Source organism: Nicotiana tomentosiformis, chromosome 6 (genome assembly GCF_000390325.3).
Source record: "Nicotiana tomentosiformis chromosome 6, ASM39032v3, whole genome shotgun sequence".
Lineage (NCBI taxonomy): Eukaryota > Viridiplantae > Streptophyta > Magnoliopsida > Solanales > Solanaceae > Nicotiana > Nicotiana tomentosiformis.
In genome coordinates this window covers 27,881,288-27,905,007 of record NC_090817.1, presented here as the reverse complement: position 1 = coordinate 27,905,007, position 23,720 = coordinate 27,881,288, and the positions used below count along the sequence as shown (strand labels likewise).

The 23,720-nt window shown below is 34.8% G+C and overlaps 3 protein-coding genes across 3 annotated transcripts; 1 reads left to right on the top strand and 2 right to left on the bottom strand.

Moving 5' to 3' along the window:
• Nucleotides 1–861: 861 nt before the first annotated feature.
• Nucleotides 862–2,253, bottom strand: LOC104084870 (putative pentatricopeptide repeat-containing protein At1g53330). The gene has a single exon (XM_009588825.2). It carries the CDS (start codon nt 2,251–2,253, stop codon nt 862–864), a length of 1,392 nt encoding a protein of 463 aa, XP_009587120.1.
• A 1,101-nt stretch (nt 2,254–3,354) lies between these two features.
• Nucleotides 3,355–20,037, top strand: LOC104084872 (anaphase-promoting complex subunit 6). The gene is made up of 16 exons (XM_009588826.4): nt 3,355–3,824; nt 7,152–7,286; nt 7,396–7,469; nt 8,611–8,650; nt 8,955–9,000; nt 10,212–10,291; nt 11,728–11,909; nt 12,074–12,199; nt 13,911–13,985; nt 16,858–16,983; nt 17,865–17,934; nt 18,117–18,199; nt 18,511–18,624; nt 19,276–19,375; nt 19,459–19,494; nt 19,682–20,037. The coding sequence occupies exons 1-16, from the start codon at nt 3,579–3,581 to the stop codon at nt 19,802–19,804; spliced, it is 1,656 nt and encodes a 551-aa protein (XP_009587121.1). The 5' UTR covers nt 3,355–3,578; the 3' UTR covers nt 19,805–20,037.
• Nucleotides 20,038–20,261: 224 nt separating this feature from the next.
• LOC104084873 (pathogen-related protein) lies at nt 20,262–23,249 on the bottom strand. The gene is made up of 4 exons (XM_009588827.4): nt 23,007–23,249; nt 22,603–22,735; nt 21,088–21,386; nt 20,262–20,506 (listed from the first exon to the last, which is right to left on the bottom strand). Exons 1-4 carry the CDS (start codon nt 23,163–23,165, stop codon nt 20,348–20,350), a joined length of 750 nt encoding a protein of 249 aa, XP_009587122.1. The 5' UTR covers nt 23,166–23,249; the 3' UTR covers nt 20,262–20,347.
• Between the last annotated feature and the right edge of the window lie 471 nt (nt 23,250–23,720).

The window sequence follows — 23,720 nt, the reverse complement described above, 5'->3', positions numbered from 1 at the left end:
TTCCTAGGTACAATGGTATTAAAAGTGAATCTATTTCTTCCCTGCATCAGACCTAGTCAAACTCAAGCCAGAAGTGAAGATCAACGAAGCTGAATATTTGAAGGAGAAGGTGGTAATCTCCTTCAAATATTCGTGGTAATCTCCTAGTTTTTCCCTAGCTGCCGCCTGCCGGTTATAAAGACTAAGCACAACCAGCGCAGCAAAACGTAAGATATGCAATCAACTGAAACCACTCTGTTCCCATCTCATAGCATTTTTACTTCATGCTTACAGCTTGCACAACATTTGACATTTGTGGATTCATACCCTGAGTAACTCACATACAAATGCAAACAAATTTATGTTGCTGCTTATGACTTAATCAAAATACAAAGAGTCGGAATTAATCCAGCACAGTGGACCAAGTTTGATTGTCCTTCATGTGCATCCACAGTGTTTGTATGATTCAGATGATCAATTCCATACACACACGCACCAAAAAAAAAAAACAGGTCTCAAGAGAAGAAAAGTTAAATGTAAGATCAATCTTAAGTTTTTGCAGCTTTTAGTAGATACAATTTAACTTGAGGCAAGGAGAATCTTGACCATTACAGCCTTCTGTATCCAGATACGGGCTAAACATTTAGAAACAAGTTCCATAGCTGGTGAGAGTATACTCTAAAAATATACCTAACAGCTATGGATAAAAAGTTATGGAGAAATGAAACGAAGACAGCATGCTTATGAGCAGAAAAAGTAAGCTTAAGCATATATCATTGTTATATTTCAAAGTTGTTTGGACACAGACAAGATGAATTTGGGAGTTAAATATGTGAGATGCACATCTACAAGGTGTGTTTAACCATTACAAGGAGAATTTGTTTACTCCATCACTAGCATTCGTACAAGACCAGATGCATTAGACAAGTTATCTTGTTGGCACATCATTGAAATCATTATTTCCCACACTTCTTGACTAATACAATTTACAGAGGCCATTTTATTCAGAGCTCTCAGCAATGATTCCTTATCTCCTTCTTGAATTAACCCGTGGAATAATTTATTTAAACTTGTATCACGAGGAATATATCCTTTGAAAATCATCTCATCCAAAATAACTGCAGCTTCCTTAAACTGCATCGCTTTACATAGCCCATCGAAATATATCCTATAACTAACCACATCGGGTTTACACCTTCGTCTCGGCATATCATCCAATAGTTCACTTGCTTCTCTCAATTTCCCATCATTACAAAGGCCCCGAAGTATCACATTGCAACTAACTACATCGGGTTTACACCCCTTCCCTTCCATCTCATCCAGAACTCTAAACGCAGAATCGAAATCTTTCTCCTGACAATAACCGTGCATTAATGCATTGAAAGTAACTGTGTCACATTTGCAACCATTCTTTTCCATCTCTGTCAACAAACCATATACTTCTTCCTTTCGACCGACCCTGAAGTATGCACTAATCAAAGTAGAATATACAGCTGAATCCAACTCCACTTTCTTTTTCAACATCTCCTCCTTCAGCTCAACAGCAGAATCCAAATTATCAGCCATACAAAGTCCTTTAATCAACGCGACATACACAAAAGCATTAGGCTTCAACTTGAAATTCCTCTCCATCATCTTTTTCATCCTAAACGCCTCGTTCAACTCCTGGTTCACGCAAAGCCCATTAATCAGCGTCCCGAAAGTGACCACATTTGGCTGAACTCCTCTCTTTTGCATTTCGGCGAACACTTCGCGTGCTCTATCCAAATCGCCACACAAACAACTCGCATTCATCAGTATATTAAACGTACACACATCTGGGGTTCCATAACTTTCAAAGTTCTTCAATATTTCAGCGATCTTTGCATACTCTTTACAAACTAAAAGTGCATTCAACAAGCTATTCACAGATTTTATACTTCTTGGGCAGCGAAAAGAAGGTATTTCGGTGAACATATGTAGAGCCTTTTCGGGTAAATGGGCTCTTCCGTAGAATGAAATAACATTGCAGAAAATGACTTCTTTAGGAGAAATACGAGTGTCATGCCTTAATTTATCGAGTATTTGTTCCATTTCGTTGAAGAGTTTGGCTCTGCCAAGTTTGCAAATGATGAGATCATAGCTGGCGGGAGAATAGCGAATGGGTTTAGTTGTGTGGTTTGTTCCATGGCTGGGATTAGGATTGAGGAACAGTTGAAGGGCGATTTTGGGATCCTTTTGCTGGCGAAGTAGAGAGGAGAGTCTGAATGGCGATAGCTTTTTCACTTTCTCCATTTCGTATTGTCACTGAATTCTAAGTTGTTATTTTGAACTTGGAAACTGTACCGACTTCCAAGGACGTTTTGTGGTATATTTTGTAAAAATAAATTTGGGTCTTATTTTATAAATACATATTTGATCATAGATTTTGTCTATATTTTGGCAAAATCTCAAATCCCAAATTTCAAATCCCAAAACCAGCTCAATAGCTAGTTTTGGGCCAAAATATTACTATTACATTTTTTAAAAATTGCCCCAAACTTTTATATTTCAGAATTCACGATGTGAATAATATTAGGCATGTTCACGATGTGAGATTATAGTTGGTATGTTGTTATACATAATAGCTACAAAAGGTGTTTCTAAGATTTCTAATTAAGAATGAAAAGACTGGATACCACCTCACTCAAATATGTTTGTTATTAAGTTTTCTTTTCATGCTCGAAAAATTCGGATATGGAGGGAAGCACTAGTCACTACTGCGATGCAGTGAAAGTTACACGAAGAAACTATAGTCCCATCAAGCATTGTTTGATACAATGCACTGACCAATCACTTTGTTTTAGGGGCGTTTGGCCATAACAAAATTTTTATTTTTTTTTCGAAATCACTGCTTGACCATCAAAATTTTAATTTTTAATTGAAGATTAATTTTGGAATTTTTCAAAAATTTTAAAAACTTCAAAAAATTATTTTTTAAAATTTTCACTTTTAAATCAATCACAAAAGTTTAAAAACAATCCAAAATTATATTCATATCCAAACACAACTCTAATTTTCAAATATTATTTTTTACTTGATTTTTTTCTAGAATTTTATAATTCTTATGTCCAAATGTCCACTAACGAGCGTAGTCTTGTTAAAACTTTAATATTATACCTCGATTGAATTTATTCAGGTTAATGCTATATTTGAATTTTTTTATATTGTGTGTATACAATATATGGATAACGATGTACTCCAACATGCTTTCGATTTGAAATTGTTTCATCTAAGTTTAGCACACACAAACAATAAGTAAGGGCATTTAGGGCTTTTCAGTTGTTACCATTTTGGGTAATACAGAAATTATAAACACTCCAGGAAAAAGAAAAAAAATTATAAACCCTAACTCCACATAAGTTTATAGAATGACAGAACCAACCCATTTAGGTTCGCTGAAATTGAGTTGAATTGGCACCGGAACTATTTTCAAAAACCCATCTAAACCCGCCCCCTTTAGAAACAAACAAGAAAACCTCCCGCTCTTTCAGATTTCTCTTCTGCACAAATCTGAGTAATACTCAATTTTGAATTTTACGCTTCACTATCGAAGAATAATCGATTTTACAAAGTATACAATGAGGGAAGAGGAAATAGAGAGGCTAAGAGGTGTAGTGAGGGATTGCGTGAGCAAACATTTGTATTCCTCAGCCATCTTCTTTGCTGACAAAGTGGCCGCAATTACTTCAGACCCAGCAGATATATACATGCAAGCACAAGCGTTGTATCTAGGTCGACACTATCGCCGTGCTTTCCACCTTCTCAATGCTTCCCAAATCGTCCTTCGTGACCTCCGCTTCCGTTACCTCGCCGCTAAGTGCCTTGTAAATGCCTTACCCTTTTTCTCTACATTTTACTATCTCTATAAAATTCCAATTAATTCTCTGGTTGCTATTTAGAGTAGGGTCTAAGTTATATACAGTGTCAGTGTGAAGAATTATTTGCACTATCATGTTAAAATGTGGGATTTGTGATCTTTAAAATAAGACAAGTTAGCTGCTGCAACATGTAAAAGTGACTTGATGGTGTAAATAATTCTTTATGCTGACAATGCATAAATTGAACTTGAGTAGAGGTACATCTATTTGGCTCCATTTAGACCCATTTTATTCCAAGATTGTGTATTTTGCACTTGTATATATTGGGTTAATGTTTAATTTGATACAATGAATTCATGATATAGGTGTTAATGCAATGATAGGCTACTTACTGAGTTGTGATTTAACAAAAAGTAGGTTTAGGTTCTACTTTCTCGAGATGACATGGATTAAAGTTCTGTGTTGGTAGCAAATGGGGTTTAAAAACTACCAGAAAGAACAGCATTTTGCACTTATTTATATAGGGTAATTATTGGGGATTCAATGGTTAATTGTTTTACTGGTAATCTCTAGATGTTAATGGAGTTAAACAGGCTACTTTTTGTGCTTTAACATCAGAACTGGTGATTCATCAAATTAAGTTTGGGCTATAGTTTGTTCACATGAAGGATAATGGATATGTTGTGCTTTAGTAGTAAATGGGGCTCAAATACTGCTTAAAGAATTGTATTTTAAGCTTCTATTGTGTGGTTCAAGGGCCCTTTTACATAAAACTTAGATATCTATTTTGATTGATTGGAACTTGAGTCAGGTGTTAAATTTCAGGGTTTGCGATCACTACTCAGATGCTTGTTAAAGCGAGAAGCAAAACGCTCGCTTTTTTGAAGTGAAGCGGAATTTTAAAAAAAAAATTAAAATAAATACTGCATAGACAATATTCAATACTTCAATGTAAAAACTAAAGAGTAGCATCAATTAAAGCACAAAATGAGCATCCTATTCTTCTACAAGATTGTCAAATTCTTGTATTCCACTATCATTATTATATTGCTCGTCATATTCTTCAACTTCTTCTTCATCAACTAATAAGAACTAAGAATAAAGGATATAAAAATAAGAGGAAGGACAATATGCCATTCCAGCAAAAAATGGGCAGCATTTCAAATGAAAAAACAGTGCAACAAAATGAAGAAGAAGAATGAGAAAGAAGAACTGAAGGGAAAAAAAAATTTCGCCGGCATTTCGCTGCTATTTGGACGCTGAAACAGTGAAAGAAAAAGAAAAAGAAGAAGAAAAAGAAGAAGGAGGAGGAGGAGGAGGAGGAAGAGGAGGAAGAAATCACATACCTGGACTTAAAAAGTGTAGAAAACTTGAACCCTAGTCGCCTCTTTCTTTCTCTGTTGCTGCTGGTCGATATGTTTTAAAAAAAGAACATCCTTTTTAATTAAATAGGTGGGCAGCCCTTTAAAATAGAGAAGCACACGCTTCTTACGCATCGCTTCGCATCCTCGCTTCTCGCTTCTCGCTTCTCGCTTTTTAGTGGGAAGCGAGCGCTTTTGAATACCTGCCACGCTTCAGATAGCAGAAGCGCTCGATGGGTCGCCTCGCTTCGCTTCCTCGCTTAAAACGAGGAAGCGCCCGCTTTTCACAACACTGATTAGAGCAACAATAAATAATTTTAAAGTGAATTGGAAAAAAGAGTATTTAGTATTAATTCTAACGAGACTATTGTAATTCCTTTTAAAGAATGAAATTTCTCTAGTAGAATTGTAGTAATGTACTTAATTGTGTTTTATTCATATATCACAGATTGTATTTTTAGTTTTTTGTAGGATGTCATTACAATAATTGGTTCATTTGATTACATCTTTAAATGTCGACACCAGTTACACAAAATCCTGCGTACGCCCTGTGTCTGGATTAATTTAACCTATAACAATTTCCACACTCTGATGGATTGTCCCCAAATGGTTGTGGGAATGGTTGTTGTCTCTTTATATGGTCTTGGATAATTCTTCACCTTGTTAGCTAGTTTTTGAGATTGCGTTAGGTCCAAGGTCCATGTTCTTATCTTGGTACTAGAGCCAAATCTATCCCCGTTATTGTGTTTCACATTGTTAGGCCCCATGTTATACTATTCATGCTCCTTGTTATCCATGCGTGTGGTAGGATGTTAGATTGTCCCTCATTGGTTGGGTGCGGTAGAATATTAGATTGTCCCACATTGGTTGAGGGAATGTGGCAATGAGCTGTTATCTCCTTCTATAGTTTTGGACAATCCTCACCTAATGAGCTAGCTTTTGAGTTCTAATTAGGCCCATGACCCCTTTTCTTATCACACTCCCCAGTTGCAGTTGCACAATGCTAAAATATTTAGCTCAACAATTTGGTTGATGATAGTATGCCCAGCCTGGCAAGCCCCACTCTATCTACCGGTGTTCGGGTTGCTTAAGGCAGGCGTAAGCCATTAAATTCGGTGTAGAGAGATCGCGCGCTTCACCTCGTTTCGGCATTGCTTCAATGCAACACTAAGGCATTAAAACATGCGTTTTACCCTATGTTGTGTGGACTCTCTAAAACAGTTGCCGCACCCGTGTCAGATCCTTCGAAAATACACTATTTTTGGAGGATCCGACATGCACCCATCGATATTTTCGGCGAGTCCGGACAACATAGGTCTTGCGTCCACGGACTTGGTCTTGAAGAGAAAGACTCTAAACAATTAATATTTCACTACATTTTTCAAATATTTTCTATATAATTGTTGTTTGTTGTGGTTATTCTGCTTGAACTACATGCATAGTTTTTATTTTGTTCTTCATTAGAGACCATATTTTATTTGCATTTTGCGCTTAAAGTCCATCATACCTCTGCGCTTCTTTTTTCGCTTTTACCTTTGATAACACAGCTACATTAGGCAAGGTGTTACCCTTGAATGTAGGTCACCATCTTTCTTCTTTTAGTTACTGACATGCCACACACCTAAGTACGAATTTGGTTAGGATTTAATGTTTAGTATCTGCCCATAGATTAACATCTTGTTATGAATAAATCAATCAACTAAACTTCAATCCCTATATAATTGAGGTTGTTGATATAAACTATCTATATCCGCTTTACTTTATTCAAAGTCCATATTCCATTCCAATACTCATGTGTCTCTCAAGACTAATTAGGGGTTCTCCAAATATAGAGATTCTCTGAAGTCCGAACTTATCCATATGCTAACATATACCTAACTGACCAGACTAAACGTTAGGTGCAACAAGTTGGATCCTACTATGTTCTAAAATAATCTGCTAAAAGTTCTTTTTAAAATTTCTGTAATTTTAGGAAGAGCTGAAGGAGTGGGATCAATGTCTTCTAATGCTGGGTGATGCTAAAGTGGATGAACATGGAAATATTACTGACACAAGGGAGTGCAATAGTATGTACTTAGACAAGGATGGTGAAGATCGCGAAATAAATGTAAGTTTCTCCTCTCCCTGACCTAGTGGATTTTCGGGTTGAATCTAGTATATTACGAATCCCTACTTTCCCACAGAATCAAAATTCGCTCTATGTATATCTTTGACAGATTTTATCAGCAATATGCTTTTTGAGGGGCAAGGCATATGAAGCTTTGGAGAATCGCGCACAGGCTCGGCTATGGTTAGTGATAATTTGGATATAATAAGGTTTTTTTTCCCAGGAAACTTGAATTTCGAATTGGCTTATTTTACCTTGTAGGGAAAAGACATTGATGTTCGCAGACATTAATTTGGATAAATACAGATTTGGCCTGAATTTCTTGTGCTTACGGCCGGGTCAATAATGGGAGAGATTGTTCTGTGCTATGTTATCAGTTTGGCTGGCAATCATGTCTTCTGTCTAGAGAAAGGACAGAGTGATGCAAAGTGAATTTCCACATTAGATTTGAAATACGAAGTGTGTATTAGCAAAGCAAATAAGCAAAATATGAAGATGTTTAAAAGAGTACTTTTTGGATCTTTAAGATAAAGGTTGTGAGTCTTTAGGCTCCTTAAATCTGATTCTGGTAGTTGTTGTCTTGTTGAAACTCGAAAGAAGAATAACATTCTGAAAGAGTTAATAATTTCAAAAATTGGTACTCAAATATTTAACTTTTTATATATCCTTCACATGCCGAATCAAGTTTTGACTATATCTTATCTTACCTGTGAACCTTCTGTTTGCAGAGCTCACCCTCTTCCATTTTTTCTCTTCTTTCATTCATTGATTGCTAATAAAATGAAGATGTTATCTGTGCTCCTTGACATAATTGTATCCTCTATCTTCTTTCTTGTATTCAGCATCCCTGATCACCATCAATCCCATCGTTTCACCTCTCAGTTCCTTGCTATAATGTGCATTGTATTTTGTTAGCAAATGAATCTTGAAGATCCTGTTTGATTAGGAAAGGAAAGAGATGCATTATCATTATTATTATTATTTTATTATTATTATTATTATCATTGTCATTATTATTATTATTATTATTATTATTGTTGTTGTTGTTGTTGTTGTTGTACCAAGAATTCCTAACCTATACATCACGCATGGCACTCCTATCACTAGACCAAAGCCCTGGGGGCTGGAAAGAGATGCTTTATATCTCAAGTTTACAGAATTGCAAGAGAAACATCATTGGATTTGTAGTTAAGCAATTATAGTTCCATCTTATGTCTTGGGCTGCATTTCTTTTTTTATTAGTTCTAATATTGTTGTCGAGCGGTTAAATTTCATTTATATCATTGGAAGGAGCTAACATGGTATAACTTGATGACACTTGCAGGTATAAAGCTGCTATCAAGGCTGATCCTTTGTGTTATGAGGTATGTAAGTTCTGCTGTCACATTCTTTCTACTGTAATTTGTCATGAAAGTCTTTGTTATAGCTATTGGTCAGATGTTTCTTGGCTTCTTGCTTAGTTTTTTCTCCTCTTTTTGGGAAAGTGTGGGGAATAAACCTTGGCAGTTATTGTATTAGAAGTCAAATTTATACCGCAAAACCCTACAAGTTACTTGGTTATCTTATATCCATGTGTTTTCTGATCCAGAAGCTTTGTAGGAGGCTTTTATGTTTTCAATTCCATGACAGTTTTCTGAAATTCATCTATGCTCATTTCTGCCTTTTCAGGCATTGGAATGTCTAATAGAGAATCACATGCTCGCTTGTGATGAAGGTGAGAACCCTTTGCTGGTCAAAATGGAACTCCTTGGAACTATGAAATTGTATGAGTTAGTTAACAGAATCATAATGCTGTAAACAATGTAAGTACTCTTGTTTACAGAGTTGGTGGATCTAAGGTACTCCAAAAATCGTTGGTCTGTGTTTCTATGAAGTAATGAAAGTTCTCTTTTCTTGAACCAAACATTATATTACTGTTTAGTACGTTCATATAATACATGCTTAAGCTTTGAAAGTACGTGCCGACAGTTGGCTGCTCTGAGTTACTTAGGCAGCTTCTATGCAGGCTTCAAGGTGCTAAGGCATGCTTCTCATTGACTATAAGCTCGATTTTGCAGATGGCTGCATTAAGCAATATATTATATAACTGGCGAAATGATATTAATTGCTAAAGAAAACTTTATGAATGAATATCTAGTATAAAAGTAGCCACAAAACCTAACTTAAAAAATCAAAACCACATCTTTTCATCTCAATTAGAAATTTAAAATAGTTTTGGAACAACTGATATGATTTTTACTTTATATATTCACTTAACTGTAGCCTTTTAAATTCCATAAACTGTATAAGTATTATCTGTGTTTTTGTTATCCTATAAATATTTTTTTTTTGATGAAGTAAGTGGAATATATCATTAAAGGCATCAAGAAGATGCAAAAGTTACAAAAGAAGTGAGTTTGACGGCTCATTTACAATTAAGCGCTACAAAACTAGAGAGCTGACAAAGTCCAAGAAAACATTAGAGGTTTTTATAGTAGTAAGGATAGCCCAGTGAAACAAATTAACCAAACATCTAGCCTTTAAGCAACCTATTGATGTTGATAATCCATCAAAACATGTACTATTCCTTTCGACCCAAATACACCAAAGAATGCTTGCAGGTGCCATATTCCAGACTTTTTTTATGGTTCTGTCAACTTCCCTTGAGGTCCAGCTCACATATCCAGCTCACAACTTCCCTTTAAATAACATATATATTCTTTTTGTTTGCAGCTTTATTTACTAAAGCATGCACTTTAATTGTGTTTTTCATTTAAAACCTTGATGTTTGTTGACATTTTATGCTTTACGCCTTTGAATATGCTTTATTGTTGGCATTATTATTGAAAATTTTGGATTTTGAAGATATTATTATTATTTGGGTAATCTTTAGTGAAGACTGTATTATTATGAAAACTGACATATTCATTAGCTGGTTAATTTCAGAGAAAACCCTACTCTCATGTTTGCAATTTGGTCCTGAAGATGGGTGGCTCTCTTCGTTCTATTCTTGTTTGATAAAGAAGGTAATCATTTCTTATGGGAAAATACATAAGTTGGCAACCGAACTATGGACCAAATCCCTGTTACGCACACACTCAACCTTTTAAAAGTGTGTCTAAGACACACCGCTTTTTTCTTGATCACTTTACCTAAATATGGGTAATGTCACGCACCAATAAGGTTGTGACACGTGTCATTAACATAAATAAAAAAGAAAATATAAAATTACACATATACCCGCATCTTCTTCAACCCCGCCTCTTCCACCTCCGTCTCCTCCTCCATGGACCACCTGAAAAATTAGAACACACAATTCAACCCAAAAATTAGGAGCCCAAGTGATTTAATCCCAGAAAGAAATAAAAGCATCAAAAGCCAATAAGCCATGGCTCACACCACCGTATCATCACCACAACAAGGCCATTGTTCAAAAAAAAAAACGCAACAATGGCAAAGGTAGATCGAAAATAGAATAAGAACGGCCTTCTCTCTATAATTCCTTGGGTACCATATCTACTGAAGCTTATTTACATCAACAAAAATATAAACTGGCTATTTTCATTTATAGCTCTCTTCCAAAATTTTGTTTGTCATTCCCATGGCTGCCGCCATCACCACCAACTTCCAGAATAAAAAATTCAGCCTCCTCTTCAACGTCAGAAGCTAAGAATCCTAAATCTGAGATAGATAACCGCAAAATCAAAGGAAAAAGCGGATGCACGCGATAGATGTAGCCGAAATTGCTCACAGGAAAAAAAAGCTATATTAATTGAAAAATTTGCGATGATGACAAAATTTTATCAAGTGGGAATGAAATCAAACATATAAAAAAGGAGGCTAGAGAATGAAAGATATTGGAAGCTTGAGATTAATGCAAAATATTTATATTTAAGAGGGTAATGATTTTGAGAAAGAAAAAGAAAAGGGATTTGGGGGTGGGGGTGGCTGGCGGAAGAGAGAGACAGAGGAAGGGTGGGGAAGATGAGGGAATTGCTGACACGTGGCATTAAATAAATATTTATACAGTATTTTTATTGGTAGACGCGCTTATATCGTGGTGTTTTACACATGCCGAGTCCTGGTCAAAGGTGTGTATTAGACACACTTTTAAAAGGTTGAGTGTGTAATATTATTTTCGCCCACAGAAAGTGTGTAACAGGGATTTGGTCCATTGTTCAGGTGCCAACTTATGTATTTTGCCTTTCTTATGAGACTACTTTGTATTCCAGATGACCATCTTTGTGGGATCATAAACACTTGACATTGCATGTTTTACTCTCATCTATTGAAAGTACAGAATATCGAATTTGTATTTTATGTTGATAAATTGACAGAAGTATCTGTACATGAACTTTTACAGTAATAATTTATGAGTTGTATAGACTATTTTCATTTTTATGCTTTTGTGTACCCATTTATTTTTTAGTGGAATAATACTTTCTTTTGCTGTGCTTCCCAGTACGATAAAGAAAATGTGGTGGAAGCCAAATTTAGAGAGCTGGAACAGGGTGGACCTAATACAAAGACGTCGGAAAAATCTGTTTTATGTACGCTTAAAGCCAACACTGATCTTTTGGCCTGCAAAGCCGAGTACTATCATCAATGCGGTGAATATCAAAAATGCTTTGAACTAACTTCTGAGTAAGTTGGTAACCAACCATAAAGGGGATCATGTCCTTTTTTCTTTTTATTTGATTGTTATGCTACTCTGTGCACATGTATGTTGTTACGTAGTTTACATCACTGGTTGAAATTTGGCGAGCTTTTCCTTTTTCTCTTATCCTTTGGTACATGATGTAGTACAGATTGCTTGAAAAGGATCCATTCCATCTCAAGTGTACCCTGGTGCATTTGGCAGCAGCAATGGAGCTAGGGCATTCCAATGAGCTGTATCTTATGGCTTGCAATTTAGTGAAGGATTATCCTCAAAAGTGAGTGCTTATATTTTGGTCTTGCAGTTTTGAAAAGTATATTGCTCGTTTTCATTCACAAAATGCATAACTATTGTGTGACGATTTCTTTGCACAACTTGTTATTAATCAAGGAAAATTGATTCTAGTCTTTTTTATTTTTTATTTTTGGAAAAATGACTTTGTATAGCCGCTCTCAAAATAATAGCGGAAAAATGTATATTTTTTGTATATATATACATTCTGTATGTTATATACAAAAATTATACAAATTTTATACACTTTTTCGGCTACCAAATGTAAATAGTTTTTAGCGCGGGCTAAAAGTGAAAAAGGCCCTTTTTCTTTTGCTGGGGGTTGAGTTCTTTTCGAGGTCAACAGAGTTAAAAGTGATTATCCATGCAAAGATCTGTTGTTGACATTTAACCTATACATTACCTTGATAATGTATTTCTCTGATAGAAATGACCCAAACAAGGCGGGGTGTTGGGGTGGTGGTTTTTTCTCATGTAAAATATTTAAAAGTATGTATTCAGCAGAATGGCCGAACAAGATAACGGAGTTGAGGAATATGAAAGGCATACCAATTAATGATAGCATTATGTTCTCTGGTTTAGTAACTTGCATACTCTATTACCCACACCCAACCTTAGAATCCTTTCCAGTTCATGTGGAATCTGCAAACCCAGTTTTTTTCTCTGGAACACCCTTTATCTTTTACAACTTTGCCTGGTCAAATTAATCCCATCCAGTGCTAACACCACACCAAGCTATCCACGCTTTGAGAATTATTTTTTGCCTAAGCTCTAATGTCAATAAGTTTACTTTCCATTAGAGAGTAGATTTTACGACAACTTGCAGCTAACTTTGTCAGAATAGCTGAATAAGGACAAATGCATATTGCTGATAAGATACTACCAGCATATATTGTTTCATTCTTCATTAAAGGTGAGCTTGTGCTCCCCACAAGCATATTACCGGTGTCAGTTGAATAGATAACTATTGGACGGCAATCTCCGTGGTTAGGTGTCAGTTGAGTAAATAACTGTGTTCGGAATGTAGGCAATGAGACCTTCACTTTCTGTTTTTGCATCATATTCAAGAAAAGACTTTGGCCAATTGCTGGATGAATTAGCATAAATGTTGCCTGGGAGTAGGGGTGGCAAACTGACGGGTCAGGTCGGATATGGACGGGTCGAAAACGGATAATGTAAAAAACGTGTAAATTATCCGGCCCGATCTATATTTAATACGGATAAAAACGGGTTAACCGGCGGATAATATGGATATCCATATTATCCATGGCTTCTTGAATATGATCACTTTTGGGAAAATTCCAAGTCTCCCAAACTTGAGGAACCCCCAATTTGAGGCTTTACAAATGTAAAAGTTAAACCCATTAGTTATACATTGGTTATCTACTTGGTTATCCACTTTCTAAGTGGATATTATGGTTCTTATCCATACTTGACCCGTTTTTAAAAAGTTCATTATCAAACCTATTTTTTAGTGGATAATATGGGTGAATAACTGTTTTCTTTTAACCATTTTGCCACCATTACCTAGGAGAGATGGCGTATCAATTCGTTTGGATTGATGAAAATGTCCTCTTTATTTTCTATGTCCACTGTATGTGGTGAAAGTTGCTATTACATCATTAACTAACATTTTACGTTATTTTCTAGAGCCTGTGGTTAATCTGATTAGCTCACTAGATCATGATTTTATTCAGGGCTCTCTCATGGTTTGCTGTTGGTTGCTACTACTATTGTATCAAGAAATATGACCAAGCACGACGCTATTTTAGGTATGAATATTATGTCATCATGTGGTGAAGAAGAGGATTTGTAATTCTACCCTTTCTTTCTCTCTCATGGAACCTTTTATTTTTTCATGACAATATTTCCGGTGAAACATTTTCTTCAAGTCTTGGAAGATGGGGTTTGTAATTCTGCTGTCTTATGGAACTCTTTTGGTACATGTGTAAATAGTTCTAGTGAAACACATTCTCTTAACAAGCTGAGTGGCGGCAGTGCAATTAAAATTGATTATTCTGTCACTTAAAGACATGAAGTGATGCGAAGCATGGGGTCCTTGCTTCACGTGGATGAAGCAAAAGAATTTCGAGGAATGATGCGCTTTGAATAGTAAAGTGGAAATAGATTTGGACTAGCAATCACTTTTTTGAATGACTTTGTAAGATGCAAAAAGGACAAAAAAAGAAGAGAATAAAGTAGTCCCATTTGCTATCTGAATACTAGGACACTCTTCAGATACAGTTCACTGTTCTCTTCATTGTTGTTTGCTCACTTCTCTGGTTTGCAGCAATCCCTACCATTCTATGCTTTTTCCTATTTGTTTCTCTTGTTTTTCTAAAGGGTGAAGTAATTTATTAATCATAAGCTGGCACCAACCTTATTCAGTGTTGTGTGCATAAAAATAGCTCCAAAATTAGTAAGGAACTGAGGCATTGATCGAGCTTTCTATATCATTTACATTTTGATTTGCGCCAAAAAGCTAAGTTATAGATACACTTGTATTTGGTCTTCATTATGTTCTCCACTTATCAAGAAAAAAAAAATCTTCATTTTGTTCTCCTTTTTCCCTTGAAAGATTCTCTGATTTCTTTCTCTCCATATTACCCGCCATATTGCTGCAGCGACTGTATTCCAAATTGCTCTTGTATCCTTGTTTAGTCCTTCCCTGTTCCAGCAGAGTAGTTCTTTTGTGTTTCCTAACAAAAACCCTGTTATCTCTAAAAGGTTCAGAAGAATGCTCCATAACTGCTGAGTTACTTTCCAGTGGATGAAGAGATGACTCGAATCTTCATAGCCTTCCTCACACATCACACTCCTGTTACATAAAACTGCTCTTCTCTGTAGGTTATGTTGAGTTAGACATACTTCTTGTGCCACTAACCATGTAAAACATTGCACTTCATAAGGGGGCTTTGCTCTTCCATATTTGTTTCTAGGGCCAATTTCTTCCATGATTGTTGCTTTTCGTCATGGTTCTGTAGCGAACTAACAGAGAAAACACCATTTTCCTGTTCCTTCCAGATTGTCGAATCTTTCTGTTGATTTAGAACAGGCCAAATTGCCAATTACCTGTACGAATCTGCTCATTTCTTCTATCTCCCAATCATTGCAGCTTCTTCTAACAACCTGTTATCGGTGCATTCTGATTTCTAGCGGATGTGTATAGACGTGTAAACTACTCTTTTAGGGGTTCAGTCGAAGCCAGGTCCAATTTTCTTCTTTTTTATTGTTTGTCTTCTTTAAGATGACTGAATTGTGTATTCACCTTTTCTAGGCATTTTCTCAATTTCATTTTCTATCCTCCAATTCTTGATCTATATGCTGAATGTTAGGACAATAATAAAACGACTCTTTGCTATTAAAACTAGTTATTAGTATCGTCTAAGTTGCTCGGACACGGATGCGGGTGTTCGACACGGGTGTGGAACCTTCGAGATGTAAATGCTAATATTTGGGGACACGGATCCTAGTACGGATACGGGTGCGGAGATTCGGCTAAAAATAATTTAAAAAAATAAAAAAATCTCTAAATTATGAGAAATTTGTGGAATACTTACGTATAGCTTGGAAAGTGTGGATTTCTTTTTTATTCTCAAGTTGTAGATAAGTAAACGATTGATTTTCTCAATAAGGTATGCTATTTTCTTCAAATTTACCAAAGTTTTGGTTCTGATTTTGGGAATCGAATTGTATCTCGTCTCGAATTTTTTCGTCCGTCGTGGTTAAAGTACCCAAAATTATTTGACCAAATCCGGTACGGATCCCATACCCACACTCATACTAGTGTCGTGTCGACACAAGTGCGGCACCTAAGCTGCCGTGTCGGAGCAACTTAGAGTACCGTTACTCAAACAGATAAGTATGTAATCAATGTTGCAAATTGGCCAAATATTGAAAATTAAAAATAGATTTTGTAGTTGAAATTATATTCTTGTAGGATTGTTAAAATTTTAATTTTAATTTACTGGAATTAGTATTTTAATGTTATATGTGGGGTGTAGAAATTAGTAATGTAAATTGCAATTTTGACATTGCAAGTACTAAATCGTCATATGTTAGGTAATTTTTTGTATCTTCAATATATTATAAGCTTAATTCGAAGAAGTTTGTGCTTCACTTCTTGCTTCTCGCTTAAAGTCCTAAGGGTCTTCTCACCTTTTGCGCTGTTGCTTTTGAAAACACTGGTGGTGGGTCAAGGTGGTGGATTGAGGCTTTTCCCCTCCTTAGTAGTCCAGATTATTTTCTCTGAATATCAGTTTCCTGGGAACAACAACTTTCTACAAAAAGTTTGAATCATATGCAGTTCTTCTGAGGTTTTCAGGGTCTCCTATTTCATTTGTAAAATATCTACTTTGGGTGGTGATTTTCTACTGAACTGCTCCATCACTGAAGTTGGGACTGGTCCTTCCATTGAGGATATTAAACACTATGATTTCCTTTAGAAAATTATTCTCAAGTCACTTTTACCTGATAAAAAAGATATTCTTAGCTATTGTGCAAGTTCTTAAGCTTTGAGAGCTAAATGCTATCTCATATGTCTTGTTATTTCGAAAATACTAATGTAGCTCACAAATAAATCATCCACATTTCTATCATTCGTTGAAGGTCTCTTTTTGTTTTCTGAATTTTGATATTTGGCAGTAAGTCAACAAGCTTGGATGGAACATTTGCTTCAGCTTGGATAGGCTATGGAAATGCTTATGCAGCTCAAGAAGAAGGAGACCAAGCAATGTCAGCTTACCGTACTGCTGCTAGATTATTTCCTGGGTAAATCCTAATTTTGCTTCAAAATTTTGTATTATCCAAGCCGTGGAGGACGTAATATTCTCAAATTTTCTGATAGACTTCAACTTTGAGCTCAACACGTTATGAACTTCTATCTTGTGTTAATTGTTTCATCCATAGTAAATAATACTCTTCCACCTCATGGATAGTTTGTACCTTTGCGACTTATAGCTGACACCAAACATTGACTGCCATAATAAGACACTGAATTCCATGAAGTTGGACTAAATGAATTTCAGCATGTTAACACTTAACAGATAATCTTAATGGAGCCGGTGCTATCATGACATATTAACACTGCATAGTTATTGAAGATTAGGGAAATTATATAAATCTGACTTGCATCTTGAGTGTGCTCAACTGTTAAAGCTGCAGCTGTAAAATGAGGTGTCTAGATTGAAACCCAACTCCTGAAAAGAAAATGAAAAAGAGAAAAAAAAAAAGAAAAAGAAGAGGAATGAATGCAGAAGAAAGACTGATTTTTTATGGAGATAATTTTGTACTTTGCACACTAGAGTAGCATTGCACCCGTCAATGAAGTTGAGTAGTAACAGTAAACTCTGAATATTATTAAAGATAAAACAAAAAATAAGGTCATTATTACATAATATTCTTTAGTCATTTAACTGAACTAAATAGAAATCGGGTTAATTTACATTGTGGACTAAAACTAGAAGTCATTTTTAAACAAAATAATGTGCTTGTCCGTACCCCTGATTTCTAAAATTTATGTGGTGGCGTATTTGAACTCTAGATCCACACCCGTGTTGGATACTTGCACCCGTATCCGAGCAACATAGGATATTACTTATAGGGTATATGTATTTCCTTGACAGGTTGAATCCTTAAATTTTCTTGTCCAGGTACCATTTGCCTACTTTGTACATTGGAATGGAATATATGCGAACTCACAGCTTTAAACTGGCTGAGCAGGTGACTATACATAGTTCGTGGCTTCCAATGATCAATTCTTTGTCATGCTTTAGTTGTGAGAACAAATATTCTGCTTCTCCCCGTCTGCACGAGGATGCGAGCTGGTTATTTACCCAGAAGTTTATTTCACATTTGATTGTCTGGAGTTCCCTTTATAAAGTGCTGATAGTGTTCCGCTTTAGTTTTTTATGCAGGCCAAGTCAATATGCCCCTCAGATCCACTTGTATATAATGAACTTGGAGTTGTTGCTTATCACATGAAGGAGTAAGGATCCTTACTCTTGTGAAACTTGCAGCGTTTATGATTTAATTGCATAACCTAACTTTTGAAACAGCTGCATAATTGTTTTTCTTTTCATTTATCCTCTAATAGTGATAAAACATGTATATTATGTTTTGACCTCTAACTGTTCATGTTTTGGAAATTATGGGTTATTTCATTCTGAAGTCTTGTTCAACCTAGTAGCCTCGAGTATCTTGCCCATTTTTACCAAAGCATCTGGTTATCTTTCTCGTGTTATATTCTTATACATTTTTGCCAGCATTGCATTTATTTCTCTCTTCAAACTCTTTCAGGTATAAGAAAGCAGTGCGGTGGTTTGAGAAAACATTGGCTCACATTCCATCTTCCTTAAGTGAGATGTGGGAATCAACTGTAATCAATCTGGCTCATTCCCTCAGAAAATTAAAGTAAGTGACTTATGCTACTATTAGTTTTATATGTACAAGTTGTAGTTTGGTGGCCATTTGTTCTCCTGGTTAGATCCAAAATGACATAGATAATGAGGTTACATGTTTTTCAGGATTGCTAATCATACTATTCTTGGATGAGATTTGTATAGATATTTCTAAAAGTTCTTCAAAATGTTAATAATTCAACTTGTTTTGGTTAATGTGCTAATGAGTTTACCAGCCGGAGAAATCTGAACGGCTTCACCAGCAATATGATTACTACTTTTTTGCTTCGAAAAAGCATGGAATGGAGTTGTTATATGGATGATGCTCCGAATTGATTGAGAGAACTTGTAGTTCCTTAGATCATTGACTATGTGCCCCTCCTTTTGGGAATTAATATTACGGGTGTCAAATTTGCCCAGCCAAGCAGATTCTATCCTTTATTTAATTGGTTCAACTGTACCCAATATTTTGACACGAAATATTTTAATGAAAAATCATTGAAAATTTAACGAACAGTAACTTTTGAACCCATAAGTTTTAAAAGTCCAATGAGTTCCGTGTTAAGAACTTTACAAGTCGAACCCATCAAGTTTAAATTCTACTTTCGCCTCTAAAAGTACAATGGTTTCAGTGTGGGTAACATTAAGCATAACTTTCTTTCAGGAGGTACAACGAAGCAATTACATATTATGAGAGAGCCCTTGCGTTGTCTACGAGAAGTTTAAGTACTTATGCAGGTCTTGCATACACTTATCACCTTCAGGTAATACATCCCTGAAAAGGAAATCTCTGATTGCACAGATTAACAAAACCAGGCTTTGATATGTTTCTCTTGCTATTGTGCAGAACAATTACACTGCAGCTATTACATACTACCACAAGGTGGGTTTTCTACTTGATGTAAATATCCTCATTTTGAGAAGGATATGGTTTTATCCCTAAAGATTCATTTTAACTAAAACATGAAGGAAATTACTGAAATGGAAAATATTGATTTTTCTTTTGAAAAGTTTTACCTATATTTTGCACAATTCAATATTTATTGTCTATTTTTCCGTTTTCCAAACAGGCTTTGTGGCTCAAACCAGATGACCAATTCTGCACAGAAATGTTGACTTCAGCTCTGGTTGATGAAAGCCGCCAAGGGATTGACCCAATGGTTGAATCTCGCTGTGGCGGTCTATTTATCTAATTTGGAACCCGAGGAAAAGAATTCTCTGGTGATGTTATTAATTTGTAATTTTCTATAATGATTTCTCCAAAAGGTTAGGAAAAAATTTACAAGATATAATTTTGTCTTGTTGTATCATAGACTAGTAGGAGTCGATAAATTTGTATCTGCAGCTAGTTCTAGCAGTTAAAACTTGTACTAAGACTGGATCAAGATTTTTTATAACATAATATGATTGCATTCTTTTTTCTTTCTTTCTTGAGTAATAAAGGTTTATATGCAGTATTTATTGGTTTGGTGCAAACACTTTATAATGAGTAAGTTTTTTCTAGAAGCTAACAGATAAGATAATTTAATATTGCTTGTTCTCATTGGCCATAATCCTGATGGCTCGAGAATTTTTGTATTTGAGAATGCGTTGAGTAGGATGAAAAGACAGTCATCATATCATAATATGACCTAAAAAAACAGAAAGAGCTAATTATGCATAAAATTTATTAGATAATAAGGACAGTACCAAGTGTTGTATAGTAATATGCAGAGAGGAATTGAAATTAGACATAATTAGTTCTGGTATGGGCAGTGTTGAGTGGTGGTTTTATCATTATTGCCCTGTTGCTCAATGTTAGACTCAGAAATTGGTGGTCCCTTAAGTAGTCCAGCGAACAGTTGTGCTGGATCATAGTATATCTCAACATCCTCTGCTCTTAGAGATTCATCTACCTGCCAACATAGGAAAAACAACTAGTTAAATCGACAAGTTTTATATAACAGTAGTGAACAACTTAATACTATCTTTTTTTCTTATATACTATAAAATAAAAAAAGTTGGAGAAATTCCTGTTGAGCTTCCGGGTTTGAATCTAAGAAGTATGGGCTCGCCTCTCTACTCTCCCCACAGCTAAAATATTGGTTAGGCTTGGGCCTAGCTAAGATTAAAGTGCTAATTCTTACTACTAAACAGTCTTGGGGGCTAAACTTAACAATGTCATTCCTTTTAGAGCTTTTTTGAAGAATTGTGCTTCATCTAATTTTCTCCTCCCAATAATAACAGCGAACAAGAAGTGGAAGGATTAGAAGTCCAATTAGTCAAAACATAGTTGTTACGTACTTATTATGCTTCTATTTCTAACAAGAAGATATATATATATATATATATATATATATATATATATATATATATATATATATATATATATATATATATATACTGCCTTCTGCTTCTACTCCAAGAAGAAGAAGAAGAGGAAACTCCAAAAATATTCTCTTAAAATTTCTGCCAAATAAAATAAAAAGGAAAGGACCTTCATTATTCCAACGCCATAAAACTGGACCATCTCACGAGTAGGGGCATGTCCTTTAAAAGGTCCTTCAAAGAAACCCCAATGTCTGAATTTGAAAGTCACAACAGGAGGACCTGTATATACGTTTATCACTTCCCAAGCGAATCCTCTTGGAAAAGCTGATCGAAAAGCATCGTGAGAAGATTCAAAGCTCTCTTCATCTGCTTTGTAGTATTTGAATTCCTCTGGCACTGAACTCTTTAGTAAAGCATTGTAACTTCCCACTTTTAGTGTCTCTTCTGCTGATAGTCCCTCTCTTCCTGTTCACTCCATCGCCAATATATAAATCAAACCTTCTATACCTTTTTAACATGCAAATTTTCTTGATTTTTATTAAAAAGATTTAAAATATAGATATATGAAGAGTATCTTGGAGTATCAGTCACATTCACATAAATCTTTAAGAGAACGTTTAATTTGTTTTGAATGATTTAGATTTATTAAAAGAAAATAAGCAATTATAAAAAAAATACACTTAGAGCCCGTTTGGGTCAGCTGATTATTAATAGTTGACAAGGTTGAAGTGTATTTTTAAGTGCTGAAACTGATAACAAGCAGTTGATGGATAAACTGTTCTTTTGTTAAAAAGATTAGAATACCCTTAAAACTTTATAAAATATTATAAATTAAAAATTTCTTTGTAAAGAAGCTGAACAACCATTATGGAATTAAGAGAAATTTAGAAAATTTATTTTGGGAAAAATATTTTGTAAATTAAAAAATATTATTAAGACTAAAAGCCTTGGTCAAATTAAAAGTGCTTATAAGCTTAAAAGCCATAAGTTGGGAGTGACTGCTGATTACCCCAACTTATGACTTAGAGCCCGTTTGGATTAGCTGATTGTAAATAGCTGATAGGTTTGTAGTGTTGAAAAGTTTTTTTAAGTGTTGAAACTGATTTTTAAAATAAGTATTTACGTGTTTGGATAGAAGTGCTGAAACTGATAATATACAGTTGATGTGTTTGATTAAAAAGTGCTGATAAGCTATTCTTTTGTTAAAATGACAAAAATACCCTTGAATTTTTTTCAAAAGATTATAAATTATAATTTTTTTTGTAAAGAAAAGAATTAATAACGAATATAGAATGAAGAAAAAGTCAAGAAATTTATTTTGGGAAAAGTATTTTGTGAATTAGAAAATATTATTAAGAATAAACTAGTAAAAATGTTGGTCAAAATAAAAGTGCTTATAAGGTGAAAAATCATAAGTTGGGGTGACCAGCTTATGACTTATGGCTAATTTTAACTTATAAGCACTTGGCTAATAAGCACTTTGAGTGTTTACCAAACGTGTAGATAAGCCAAAATGTGCTTATAAGGCAGTTTGACTAGCTTATAAACTTAGCCAAACACCCTCTTAATGCATATTTTAGCTTATAAGCACTTTGACTGATTATCAAACTTGCCGTTAATGGACTGAGATATGAATGATTCCATTTAAGCAGAAAGAAACGTTTGTTTTTGTAAGCCTTACCATTAACAAAGAGTTTGAATTTTTCAGGGTTAATGGTCCTAAAGTCCTTAACGCGAGTCTTGTGAGAAAGCTCCATTTCCCATGATTTTATAGCGTTTTGAACTGTTTCTTCCAGAGACCCTTCTGCCCATACCTTCAAAACCATATATTTATATATGGAACCATAAACAAAACAAATAGTATTGTCAACAAAGATGATAAATATTACTTACTTCCATTCTAATTTATATGAATCAATTTGATTCGACTCAAATTTTAAAAAAAGAAAGAGTAAAGACTCTTGATTCTTATGGTTTTAATTAAACATGACATAATATTAATGTAGTCATAAACGTTTTTTGTTAAGGTAAAGTGAGGAGTTTAAATTTAACAAAAAAAAGATTAAATGAAAGAGTAATACAAACCTTGGTTCTTCCTTGTTCAAAGAGATGATTAACAGCGTCATAAATGGGAGGGCCACCATGTCTCCAATGGATGCTTCCTGCAGTAGCAGCTTGTTCTTCATGCAGGAATTTCCTGTACTTATCACTTGCCATTTTAATCCTTTCCTTTTCACCTTCCATTTTTGGACTACTTTTAAAACTTTCAATTATCCCCTCTCTCTCTCTCTCTCTCTCTCTCTCTAAGCTTATTGAATTGGTGAATCCAACTATTGGTGGCTATGCCCTTTTATAGATAAAATTCCGGTATGATTATCTGTTTCAATTTATTATGTAGTAATATTACTGTTTCCAGAGTCTTCTTTAATCACACTATTCTTAATTTGTTTTAATTATTATAACTTATACTAATACTTTTTTATGTAGTTTTTAATATGTAAATTATTTTTATAAAAATTAAAGTATCTATATGTCTGAATTCGAGTTTTTAACAGGGATCTACACAAATAGCCGGCCATATTTATTGTTTACTTTTTCTAGCCATATATATAGATTATACATATATAATACATAAATTATGCATACACTATACCTCCACTGGCTATTTTTAGTTTAAGCGGTTAGGTAGGCGGCTATTTGGGTTAATTCTTAATGGGAATATTGTTATACAAATAGCCGTCCATATTCATTGTTTATTTTTTCTAGCCAATATACATAGATTATATATTATACATGAAT